General features: G+C 39.7%; 1 protein-coding gene across 13 annotated transcripts in view; it reads left to right on the top strand.

Annotated features, from left to right (window-relative positions):
* The window catches only part of adgrl3.1 (adhesion G protein-coupled receptor L3.1), a 450,501-nt gene that overhangs the window by 361,422 nt on the left and 75,044 nt on the right, over positions 1-14,035 (top strand). For all 13 annotated transcript variants that reach the window (XM_059026057.1, XM_059026051.1, XM_034035060.3 and 10 more), the window contains 2 exons: positions 5,580-5,646; positions 8,395-8,486. In XM_059026057.1, the coding sequence (XP_058882040.1) occupies positions 5,580-5,646; positions 8,395-8,486 (159 nt within the window). The remainder of the gene's footprint in view (positions 1-5,579; positions 5,647-8,394; positions 8,487-14,035) is intronic.

The raw sequence follows: 14,035 nt of genomic DNA, 5'->3' as shown, positions 1-14,035 counted from the left end.
ACTTGACTGCATTAAAAAAAAAATGACATTCACTAAAATTGCCTCTCAGATTGTGCTTATGAAAATATCTAAAATACATGACAATGGGCTTGCTGTGGTATATTTAATGTAGAAAATAGCAGAACAAACACACTGCAATTTAAACTTGTTTTTATTAAAAAAAAAACATGTAATAATAAGAGCTGCCTGTGTTACATCAGATCAGGACTTGACTAACGCTGAGCATGAGAGCTGTAGCATGCTGTTTCCCATATTACATCTACAAAATTAAAGGTGCGGTCACCAGTTCCACACACATTATCAGCCAGTCTTGTATTGCAGGGGCCTTGATGCTCCAAAAGTAAATGTTTCTTCTTGTTCTTGCCTTGCTGTGAGCAGTGCTGAAGTAATTAAGTACTTTGTCAGACACTACAAGCAGTAAATAATGCAAAAATGCTCCAGAATGCACAATTTTTTTCAAAATGTCCCCCCTCCAATAGTCTCACCCTAGGCGCTAAGCACCACGATCAGATCGGTGCCCCTACTACCTTCTAAGTGCCACATACCTTAAAACTAATTGAAAACACTGGTTATCGGTCATGAATTAGTTTCATATTTGGTGTTCCAGAGCATTTGCACCCCTAGTAACATTGACATTAACACAACAGCAGTAACGATGTACAGTCACCATTAATTATACCATACAGTAGGGGTAACCACTTACAATGATACGATTTATGATTGCCATTTAAGAATACAAAGCAAATATGTATCGCTGTAATACTATTAAAACTGCATGCTAGTAATCTTAATTTTATTAAAACTATTACATTGAAATGGACATCTAAATTCCTTTTTGTCTAAAATGTTGACACTCACTCGCACCGTCTTTGTTTTAGAAAATGACTGCAACGAGCATGCAAGTAATGAGAGCACGTCAATCAGTGGAGGAGGCGTGGCAGATTTGCCATGACAGCGGCGTCAGACTTTCCAGAGCAAGAAAATGAGGGGCTACACCCCACTGTGTGAGGCGCACATAAAATACATTCAAATAATTTTCCGTGTCAGAAGTGGACTAGGGTGAACAGCAAGCATTTAAACAGCAACCTTCAGGAAAGATAGAAGTTATAGGAGAGGTGTCATTATCTGAAGAAGTGAAATAATAATGATAGTAAACTGTTAAAAAAAATATTCACCCTTGTTATGGAGTGTACTGATGCGAATGGGAATGAATGTGCATACCAAGTGTGTGACTAAACTGCAGTTTATTGATTGAAGGTAGCTTACATACAGAGTGTTTTAAACAAGGTAGGAGAAGGGTTATTACCAGATAAAGTGCAGTACTTTTACAAAAATGTGCCTACTTATTACCGAAAGAAACCATAATAAAACATAAAGAAATTAAAAAGTATGGCCCCAGAACTGAATTTATCACTGCTGTGCACTAAGTTCTGTACAGCTGGATGTCTTTGAGATCGGTGCAGTTTGTGTCATTTACAATGTCTTTGACGATCTCAGACAATAATCCAGTGGAAATGGCTGTGTGATTTACCACTAGAAACGCTAGTTTTAAGTGGTCATTTTTTTTATTAACTGTGAACAAATAGCTTTTGAATATATTAAATATTTCCTTTTTAGGGGTTAGTAAATATTACTTGAATATTACTATTATATTTGGTGTAACAGTGGCCCCTGCGTACACTCGCTTAGCTGACCACTGGCGCATGAATCCCAGTGTGACTCGATTGGAAGGAAAATCAGTATGCCAGCACACAACTCAATTTTGCAAGGCTTTATTTCACCCAAACCAACAAGAACACCTATAAACAATCCCCTGATCTCCGGGCTGTACAACAGGTTCGACACGGTGCAACACACTAAAAATCCCTCCTGGTAATAAATATCTAAAACCATAATCAGTACCCCCTTCACACTGTGCAATACATACTGTGTCAATTCACTTCTAAACAGCTAAAAAAAATATGTGTGCTCTGGTTACAGGAATAAATACATGAATAAACTACAGAATAAATAGGCAGTGATAAACAGGAATATCAAACAGCACAAACCCCAACCAGACCATTTGCAATAAGGCCACCAATACAGTTTCCTAATAGTCCACTCCAGAATGTCCCCCCACCTCCCCAAACCTAGCCTAACAGTATGCAATATTCAATTCAGCTGATACGTGGCCACTCCTAATCATTCTTGACTCCAGGCTCCACTCTTCCTGCCATGCTACATTCCCACACAAGTCTGTCTTTTCTTTCCTCTTCACAGCCTAACATGGCTGGCTTGGTTTTGTCTCCTGTAGTCTATGATGGCTCCGGCTGATCCAGCTCCCCCTCGCGGCGCCGCGCCTCTGCAAAGAAATGGGAAGCAACACAGTCCTTACTGCAGGAAGACCCAGCACGGTATACTACTGGTGTAGATGTTATTTACTCGCTGCACCTCTATTTGGCCAACGACTCTGTTAAAGTGCCTTTCCAGCAGGCCACTGATACTTAACGTTGAGGCATTTAGCCCAGCATTGAGGTGCAGCGCAACGCTCCTCCCCAGTGCCGTCCTCCCTCATAGGGCTGGTTTACTCCCCCGTCTTCTTAGCAGCGCAAACAAGGAGGAGCATAAATTAGTGTCCCAATTCTGTATCAGTCAGTATATTATAATACTGGCCAAATTGGATGTCCGTCTGTTGTCTACCCTTGATATTTCGAAAATAAGTCCCAAATATTTTCCTTCTTAATCAGTGCAGTCCGCTCCGCCACACCGGCTGCTCTCCCTCACCGGCTGCTCTCCCTCTTGCAGCAGCGTCGGCTCCCATGCTGCTCGCTCCAGTCTGCTGGTCAGCTACGCTACCTTGCCCTTCGCAACTATGCTGCTTCAGATTAGTTTTGTCCCAACCCGTCCTGCTCTCCAACCCTCTCGCTTGGTTGCTTGCTTGCTGCTGGCTGCTGGATTCTCGCTTTGGTTCTGGCTGTCTCAACTGCATCTCTCCGCTCCCATCTTTTCACTCACTCACTCAGCTGCCTCTTATAGGGCTCTTAATTCACACTAATAGTATATTGCTTAATTTAATGCACCTGGGGGAGGTGAACCCGATGTGAACACTGGGAAACTGCATTAGTAAGAGTACCACTTCTTACATTTAGGATTGTTGTTTTTCTGTGCTTTTCCCAGATATTTTCTTCCCCTTTTAAGAATTTGGTTGATCCCTGTTAGTCATTTAGTAGTAAAATTGGTTCAATGTACGTGTTTTGGTGCATGCAGAATGAAGAAACTGCATTCAAACGAGGGTGCAACATTTTAATAAGCGATTAATCTATAATTTTAAAAAGAATAAATGCAGGTCACACTTTATTACAATCACTATTCGTAATTGTATTATCTTAATACAGACTATTCATTTATTAAAATGTTGCGCTCTCATTTTAGCGTTCTTCATTCTTCTGAGTAAAGACTTGGTCGATTTAAAAGCCTGTTTAGTTGTTTCACATTAAAACCCCATGAATTTAAGTGATTTTCCCATGAAACATAATTAAAAATAGCCATATTTTGCAGAATAACCGCCCAGTTGGCACCACTGCAGCTGACATCCGAAGGGCCAGACAGAAGGCCACCACTTGAAGAACACTGCCATACAGGGTTATTTCAGGCAGCTGTTTATATTGGACAAATAGCATTTGCCGTTTTCCATTCCCATTGATTTCAATAACAAAGGCATTGTTTATACCGTGTTAAGCACACCGTATATTTCGGGTAAACTCAGCTTTTTGGATCTCATTATGTGCCATTCAAATACATTTAAAGAACAAACACACTGCTTTATACTGTAGTAATCGCTCTTACTAATCCACCAATCAGCTGTTTTCACCTTGTTACCTTGCCATTCACATAGATTTCAATAAGCAGCGCGTTACTATAGTAAAAAAGCTTGACAGATTGGTCAATCAGCTGTTTGTACCTCGTTACTGAGCGATTACCCCTGTACTATACCATGGCTATTTAATCCTTGTATGCAATGTCAGGTTTATTTACAGTTTGAAAAAACAGCACTGACTGGAACAGTAAACAAGCATGGGTGGAAAGAGAAAAGCGATGAGCATCAGCATGACAATTCAGTGTAAATAAAATGTCTCTGTTAGATGCTGTGCGCTTTACCATGCTTAGAACTCTATCAGTCAGCAAACAATGCAACGTTTCTTCAAAAAGCTGGGGACAATATGGGAATGGACCTGATTATGGACTGGGGAAGGGGATAGGAGTATTTGTTAGCGTTTTCTGTGTGTTTTGGTGCTTGTGTGACTAGAGCAGGTCTGACACGAGCAGTCAGAGATAGGGAGTGTTGGACCAATGAGTGTGGAAGGGGGAGGGACTTGGGTGTGTGTCTGGAGATGACAGTTTGAAAGAGAGAAGCGGATCTGGCGGCGGGAGAATTGAGAGAGAGAGTCATTGAGAGCCATTGTTCACTAGAAGCTAAAAAAAAATACAGTTTCCTACTGCTTTGAACCACAGCTATTGTCTGTCTCATTATATCCTGGAAACCCACAGCTCAGCGCTACAATATGTACATAAATCCTGTTCTCCTGTGGGGCGTATCAGCTTCAACCTCCATCTTGATCTCCTGCCTGTCATTCAGCAGCGAATGCACACATCCACGCGGCAGACGGCTACTTTGCATTAATACCCTGTATCTTTCTAAACAAGGGATTTAGGGGAGCTCCCTAATAGATGAATCTCAAAACAATAATAATGTAGTACAGTAATTGTTACAGCTGTGTATAATGGTATTAAAAACAGGATTCATTTATCCGCCTTTTTACATATCCGCCCTTACTCTGGTCCCATCGCAGTCGGATACGCGACGGATTACTATACTTTTTATTACATTCACAGGTTTTAATACATCTTTATTAGTGTAATGAGTGTCTTAAAGATTTAACCGCATGCACGCGTGTTTGTTGATTACTGTACTGGTGATTGGGGGACATTTTGAATGTCAGGTCATTGTGTGGGAGTTTATACAGTCCATCGCTTGCTGCGGGAGAATCCCGTTAATACAAACACGCCTGTTCTAAGCGGTGGCGACTGTACTTAGAGCTAAAAAGACCAAAAGGTTAGGACTGACCTAATTACAATTCAATCATAGGTACTTGGTTTTGTACTGATTACATTTCAAACCTCTCCATGTGAAACAAATGTCCACCCCTTGACAGGTGACAGGCAGGATACACTGCTCTATAATTGGAGCAAAAGGGATAGCTCTAAGGTTGTTTTAATGTCTGCATCTTTGTTTTTTATGGTTTGTATGACAGGTGGGAAAGTTGTGAGCAAGTTGTGAGCAAGTAGGCTAAGTGCCATTTTTCTCCCCTCTGCCTCCACAAGAGGTCATTATCTTACTCCATCAATATACTGTCAGAAATTGCACCGATAATTCAGCATTTAAATGAACAAGCAATGTAATATTTCCTGGCTCCCGGTGGAATGTTTTGAGGTGCCCATTCTTCTCTGTCACTCACTCAGAGTTGATGTAAGTATGCTATGATATGCTATGCCTATGCTTCAGTCCTTGAATGCCTTCTATCCCTTGTGTTTCATTACAGATGTTGGCTCAGGCTTGACACCTACTTTATTTGGAGCTTCATAGGTCCAGCGACCTTAATAATTATGGTAAGCACCCAGTAATTAACCCCCTCTGCCTCCCAGGGCACACAGTGAGGCCTATATTTGATTTCCACTGAGGATCCTGAATTTGAATGCATTCCATTGAATGCAGAGCTGTGTTCCTACCTGACCTATGTATGACTGCATAAATCACTCAATGCTAAAAATCGTTATTTTACTTTTGCAGTTTTAATATACAGCTGAAGGAACATCTTTAGTAATACATGCAGTTGCTTAGGTGTTGGTTCTATATTTGTGTAGGTTGCTATATGTAAAACATTGTTTTGTTGATAAAAAAAAAAAAAAAACTTTTCATTTTTAGTACTGTATTATGGGTATTTTAACATAATGTTTCTGTCTCCAACAGTGTATTTTATATAGCAGAAAAACAAATGACAAGACATTTGTATAGCATATTACACACACATCTACCACAATCATACCATTTAAATAACAGATTTAAATAAGAGTATACATATATATATATATATATAAAAATTAGGCAGCACTGCGCGAACAAGCATTTTTGAGAACCAGGTACGTCCAATAGCAAATGTTTTCGGGTAAACTCAGCTTTTTGGATCTCATTATGTGCCATTCAAATACATTTAAAGAACAAACACACTGCTTTATACTGTAGTAATCGCTCTTACTAATCCTCCAATCAGCTGTTTTCACCTTGTTACCTTGCCATTCACATAGATTTCAATAAGCAGCACGTTACTCTAGTAAAATGTTAAATGTTTCACTAAGTTATTTATTGCTGCCCTCACATTAAGTGACGCTCCGCAAACTCTGTGTACAGGATATATTTAAATGCTCATTCACCTTATATTACTGACTGAAACATTTTTTATTTTAGTTTTTACTGACAAGTAAAATTGGATGCTCTGCTGTGTTTGTGAAAGTATTGTCATGTTGTTTTAACAAAACACTTATCAAGCTGTTTGGTATGAATTCTGGGAGCTGGAGTTCAAACGGGAGCGCATGTCTCTGTGATTGCATTGTTTACAGCAGTAGTACACAACTCGGTCCTGGAGGGCCGGTGTCCCTGCAGGTTTTTAATCCAACTGCACCCTAAAGTACTTTATTGGACCTTATTAGAAGCTTAATTGGTCCAATTAACTAATTTAGGGTATGGTTAGAACAAAAACCAGGAGGGACACCAGCCCTCCATGACTTGGGTTGTGCACCACTGGTTTACAGGCTACCGCAGAACTACAGATCCCACAGTGGCCTGACGTCACTTGCCGAGAGGATTTCAAAAAGTCCCGGATGCTAGCCTGTTATCTTTTTATTATTAATAACTCAGGAACTGTTTCATATTTTTTCACCACGTGTACCTTACTCAGTTTAGTGCAGAAATTCAGTGCTGTATCTACACACATGCATACATAGATAAATATACATATATATGCATACACTTACATAGACAATAATAATAATAATAATAATAATAATAATAATAATAATAATATATACATTTAGATTAGTTACATTAAAACCCACTAAAACAAGAATGCCATTTTATAAAATACATTTTCAGGTTTTGACATAAAAACTCTAATGGTCCCAGCTTCCTTGACAAACGCAGGCAGAGCATTCCATAATTTAGGTGCTCTACAAGAAAAAGCCCTACCTCCCATGGTGATTTTGTTGACCCTAGGAATAACCAGTAGCCACATATCCTGTGATCTCAGAGTGCGATTCGGACTATAAAGGGTCAGTAACTCCTGCAAATAACTAGGTGCTAATCAATTCAGGGCCTTATAAGTTAACAACAGAATCTTAAAATCAATTCTGTATTCCACAGGGAGGTAGTGCAAAACCTGGGGTAAAATGTTTACTTTTCCTGGTTTTAGTCAGAATGCTAGCAGCTGTATTCTGAACAAGTGAGAAACCACACGTTTTGGGATACCAGAGAAAAGTGCATAGCAATAGTCAATTCTTGATGAAACAAAGGCATGCATTAGCCTCTCAGCATCGGGTACGGAAATAATAGGTCTAAGCTTAGCTATATTTCTCAAATGATAAAATGATACTTTAGTAATTTTCCTGATGTGATTCTCAAATGATAGATCAGGATCAAAGATGACCCCTAAATTTCTCATTTCTAGTTTTAGTTCCAATGAGAGACTGCTAAGGTCTAACTTATGTAAATCTATATTTTTTAGTTGATGCTGTGAGCCTACAAGCATGACCTCCATTTTGTCAGCATTCAACATTAAGAAGTTCTGTGACATTCAACACTTGATGTCAACAAGGCAAGCAGCTAATAGCACCCCAGTAGGATTACCTGGATCCAAAGACAAGTATAGCTGTGTCATCTGCGTAACAATGGAAATTCACTCCATGCCTGCGGATAATGTCACCTAATGGCAGCATATATAGTGAAAGCAACACTGCTCTGTACTGTACTGCTCTACAAGACTAAAAAGCATACCAAAATCATTGAAGCCTTGCACCTAGTATATTTAAATTAAATAAATAAAAGGCTTTTATTTCTGTCTCCTAAATTCCTATATAGATCAAAACTGTACTTGCTGCTGACATCCAACCTTCTTTTTCTCTGAACCATTTTGCTTTCACAGTAGGAATTCTAAACAATCCACTTTCCCTCTTTGTCTATAAAACAGGAAAGATGTGTAATTTCCCAAATGACCTTTATGGTGTAAATACACTTATCAGAAAATGACAGATGACACACCCCAGCAAAAGTTACACTATTTGTAATACTCTTATTGTGTATTCCAGCTCAATGTAATCTTCCTTGGGATTGCACTCTACAAAATGTTCCATCATACTGCTATACTGAAACCGGATTCAGGCTGTTTGGACAATATAAAGTAAGCATTTGTTGTTGCTTCATACAAAGTAATAATGTACTGTATAATACTATGATAATTCCATTTAAGTGGAAGCTGTTTAAATGAGGAATTGCTAATATTTTAAAGTAATTGTAGATGCCAAAATAATTTGTTGCCCTTCTATTACCTACATAGGTCTCAAATGTGCAGTTCTGAAAGGAACGTGCCTGTCCTGTATGTTATAACACACAGTGCTGTACCTGCCATTGTTGATTTATAATGCCCTGACGTTAATAATAATATCCGTATATATATATATGGTACTACTTTATGTTAAAGAAAGTTCTTCTTTTATATACCTTATTACCTTATTCTCAGGAAATCTGTTACACTTGCACTTCCTGGGTAATTTCACCTCATCAATGTGTTCTAGGTCAAAGCATGTCACTCAATAAGGAAAGCAACTGATTGGTAAATAACACCAAATAATCCATTGAAGGGATGGGGCTATTTCACCCTCAAGATGAAATGACCAAGCAAGTGCAACACTGTCTCAAAGTAGTACGGCATATCATTTTTTAAAATAAAAATATATGTTTAATATAACATATTTTTCTTGATATTTATATAAAAATAGATATTTGAGACATTTAAAACAAATGTGCACAACAGTTAAGATTTATGGAATTATTTTGTTAGCTACTGTACAATAACTTTAATGTTATTCATTATCTGTTTGGGGTGGGGTTTCATTTACTACTTATTAACCCTAAAAACAATGCACTGAAATCACACTACCAAGCTAAGCTTAGTTAACTGTGTACATTTTTTGTATTGTTTCTCTCCACAGAGCCAGTCAAAATTGATAAGCTTTATGGTAACATTAAGTAACATGTCATATCTTTTTTCAAGGTGATGTGATTGTTCCAAATTAATTTTTCTTTGAATTGCTAGCTTACTAAATACAAGGCTGGACCGGTTGCTGATTTAGGTACAAGCAGTCTGATTGTGCCAATGTTCTGCACTGATCAGACAGATTTCAATTTACACATGCTCAAATAGCAAAATGCAGATACAGAGACTAACAGAAGTAGATTGGAGTAAAATAGAGAAAACATCCACAGAAAAAGGATGGCTGTTTTTTAAAAATGTAGTACTAGAGGCGCAAAACAATTACATCCCAAAAGTAGACAAATCTAAATCTAAAAGAAAATGGCCAAAATGGTTTAATAGATCAATTAAAAAAAATATTCAGCGAAAAAAGGCACTTTCAGAGCGTTTAAAAGGGACCAAAAACAAAGTACACAGAAAGAGTACTTAGAACTGCAAACACAAGTCAAAAAGGAAGTTAGAAAGGCCAAGACAGAGATAGAAATCAATATTGCTAAGGGGGCTAAAACCAATTCTAAAATGTTTTTCCAATATTATAACAGCAAGAGAACATTCAAAGAGGAGGTTAAATGTCTAAGAGACACAAATGGCAAAATCATAGATGAAGAAAAAAAATAGCAAATATATTAAATGATTACTTTTCACAGGTTTTTACAAAGAAGGACACGGACAACATGCCCCATATGTCGACCTGTTCCTATCCAATTTTAAATAACTTTAGCATAACAGAAGCAGAAGCGTTAAAGGGACTAGGAGCCCTTAAAATAAACAAATCCCCTGGGCCTGATGAGATCCTCCCAATAGTACTCAAAGAAATGAGAAGTTATTTACAAACCGCTAACCAAGATCATGCAACAGTCTCTTGAGACAGTCAGCATGGTTTTAGGAAAGGTAGATCATGTCTAACTAACCTGCTTGATTTTTTTGAGGATGCAACTTTGACAATGGATAATTGCAAAGTATACGACATGGTTTATTTAGATTTCCAGAAAGCTTTTGACAAAGTCCCGCATAAAAGATTAATTCTCAAAATGCACGCAGTAGGGATTCAAGGAAATGTATGCACATGGATTAGGGAGTGGTTAACATGTAGAAAACAGAAAGTACTGATTAGAGGAGAAACCTCAAAATGGAGCGAGGTAACCAGTGGTGTATCACAGGGATCAGTATTAGGTCCTCTGCTATTCCTAATCTACATGAATGATTTAGATTTTGGTATAGTAAGCAAACTTGTTAAATTTGCAGACGACACAAAAATAGGACGAGTGGCAGCAGAGGTCATTCAAAATGATCTAGACAGCATTCAGAACTGGGCAGACACATGGCAAATGACATTTAATAGAGAAAAGTGTAAAGTATTGCATGCAGGCAATAAAAATGTGCATTATAAATATGATATGGTAGATACCGAAATTGAAGAAGGGAACTATGAAAAAGACCGAGGAGTTTATGTTGACTCAGAAATTTCTTCATCTAGACAATGTGGGGAAGCTATAAAAAAGGCCAACAAGATGCTTGGATATATTGTGAGAAGTGTTGAATTTAAATTCAAGGGAAGTAATGTTAAAACTCTACAATGCATTAGTAAGACCTCACCTAGAATATTGTGTTCAGTTCTGGTCACCTCGTTACAAAAAGGATATTGCTGCTCTAGAAAGAGTGCAAAGAAGAGCAACCAGAATTATCCCGGGTTTAAAAGGCATGTCGTATGCAGACAGGCTAAAAGAATTGAATCTATTCAGTCTTGAACAAAGAAGACTATGAGGCGATCTGATTTAAACATTCAAAATCCTAAAAAGTATAGACAATGTCGACCCAGGGGACTTTTTTGACCTGAAAAAAGAAACAAGGACCAGGGGTCACAAATGGAGATTAGATAAAGGGGCATTCAGAACAGAAAATAGGAGGCACTTTTTTACACAGAGAATTGTGAGGGTCTGGAACCAACTCCCCAGTAATGCTGTTGAAGCTGACACCCTGGGATCCTTCAAGAAGCTGCTTGATGAGATTCTGGGATCAATAAGCTACTACCAACCAAACAAGCAAGATGGGCTGATGGCCTCCTCTCGTTTGTAAACTTTCTTATGTTCTTATGTTTTTAAATCTTTTTTAACCAGTGTGTGCTTCAGCCATCTGAAAAAGTAAAGCTTACAGAACTTATTTATATTGTCGTAGATCACTTTTGGTTTAAACCAGATTGAAACTGTCCACTCAACATCTCAAATTTAAAAACATTTATAGGGTCGCCTTGGACTTCAGATAAAAAATAAAATTATGAACTATTTTATAAGCCTAATAAACCATTTGAAGGCATGGGTGGTACTGATACAAACCACTTCTCAGGTGGTGTAAGATGTATCTTGTGCTATTGCTTAGAGTGTAAGAATCTTGGGGTAAGTTTACTTTTAAGACAGTGAGGTCTATTCAGTTGATCTAAACAACGGCCGACCTAAATACCAGTTATATTTAAATCATTAACATTTACAGATTATGATTTCCATTACATGAGAGTAGATGTTAAAACTTCATGCAGATTTGAACTCGGCTCTCGCCAAGATAAGCACCAACTAAGACGCAGCTTTACAGTAAACTAATGTGATCCATAGGTGTCTCCATCCATTTGCGCTTCCTTCCATATGATGATGTAGATATCCTTCTGTCAGGTGTTGATGACTGAAGTGTAATGCTGGCTCCAGGGATCCGCTTATTTTGCCTCCCTAGTGCATCAGCACACACAACGGCTGCAATGCTGGCTCCGTTGATCAACCACAGTGCGGTCTCCCCAGCGCATCAGCATGACAACCGTCTGGATTGAGCTAAGTAGGGTTCATCTCTGGGGTCTTCAAGTGGGCACCTTCCATCCTCGGTGTTTCGTCGACTAGCCCACGACACCTCAAGAGGGCTCGACGGTGATTCTGGCGTCCCAGAATCACCCCCCTCCATCCCCCACTCAACTCAGCCCAGCTTACTTACCTGTACATCAGCGTTTCTTTCTTTCTATTGTGCTTGAGATCCCCAGCCAGAATCTTTCCGTCTCAACCACAGCCAGTTGCTGCTCCTCTCTGCTGCTTCAGATAAGTTCTTCACTGTGCGACACAACTCTTGACCACTGAATCCGACGTCTCTAAGAAACTGGGTTGTAGAGTGTGCCACAAATCCTCGACAACCCACTTCCACTGGGTAAACCCGGACTCCATCCTCGCTGTTCTGCTTCAGCGGCTAGTTGAGCATACCACAATTTCTTCCTCTCATACACCTCATCTACAGCATCCTCCCATGGCACTGTTAATTCTACCAGGTGAACAAGGTGTGCTGATCCAGACCACAAGACAATATCTGGTCGAAGGTTAGTGGTGGCAATCTCGGGTGGAAAAATAAGCCGTTGACCAACATCTGCCAGCATTTTCCAGTCTCTAGCAGCTTCCAGTTGTCCTGGGCGAGGCTTGGTTTTAACACCTTTTCTTGGCGGTTGCTTTCCTGGGCGGAGGAATGTTGTCTTTTGTGTGTAATGTTTTGATGGAACAGGTGGCAACTTATTGGTCATGTTATGCTTGTCTTCCAATGCTAAGGCCAAACATCGCAGCACCTGGTCATGGCGCCAAGCATACCGTCCTTGGCTAAGAGCCACCTTACATCCTGTCAAAATGTGCCTTAATGTTGCAGGAGATGAACACAAAGGACATGGGAGAACATCATATGTTGACCTGATGAGGAAACTGATCCTGCTCTGTTCCATTGTCCATAGGTCTTGCCAGCCGATCTTGCGTTGTTCCACACTCTTCCCATCTCATCTATTCTCCCTGCTTGGCCTTGGAAATTGCCTTTACGCACCTCATCCTCTCCTCCTGCTTTTGCACCTTGTTGACTACCAGATTCCTCCGTTGAACTGGGGCTGCCTTGTGCCAAGTAGGAGGAGCTGAACTGAGGCCAAGACCCCCTCTTCCATGCTGAACTTACCCCATAATATCACCGATTCGCAGGGCAGCCTTTGCATCTTCCACGGCTTTCTTTGCCGCCAACTTTCTTCCAGTTATCAACACAGATGCTGCCTCCCTTACGCATTTGTCGCGTGACTCTACTAATGTAATTTCCAGTTGGACCTTGGCGCACTTAAACTCCTCGGTTACAGCGGAGACTGGTAGCTGCAGTATTCCTTTACCATAAAGTCCCATTCTACTGAGGCAGCATGGAACTCCCAACCATTTCCTGATGTATGAACTGATTAAAGCTTCCAGCTTCTCTACTGTTGTCAAAGAAACCTCGTACACAGTCAGTGGCCACAGCAGCCTCGGCAGAAGACCAAACTGAAAGCACCAGATTTTTAGTTTGCCTGGTAAAGCGCTGCTGTCTATGCTCTTCAACCCTTCCACTGCTTGTTGTCTAACTTCTCCCACACGAATTGTGTGCTTCAGATCCTCGTCGTACCATCTCCCAAGACTTTTCACTGGCTTCTCCGACACTGTTGGTATTGCCTCGCCATTAATGTAGAACATTTTATCTACTACTTTACCTTTAATTATAGAGATGCTCCTTGATTTAGTGGGGTGGAATTGCATTCTTGCCCATTCCATGTTATTGGTTAACCGATTAGTGCAGGCTACTGTTGTAGTCATGGTTGTCATGTCATCCATGTATGCTTGAATTGGTTGTAGTCGCATTCCATAAGCCAAGCACTCTCCTCCCACCACCCATTTTGA

Source organism: Acipenser ruthenus, chromosome 1 (assembly GCF_902713425.1).
Source record: "Acipenser ruthenus chromosome 1, fAciRut3.2 maternal haplotype, whole genome shotgun sequence".
Taxonomy (NCBI): Eukaryota; Metazoa; Chordata; class Actinopteri; order Acipenseriformes; family Acipenseridae; genus Acipenser; species Acipenser ruthenus.
Note: the sequence above shows the minus strand (reverse complement) of the source record. Positions and strands in the feature narration are given on the sequence as shown.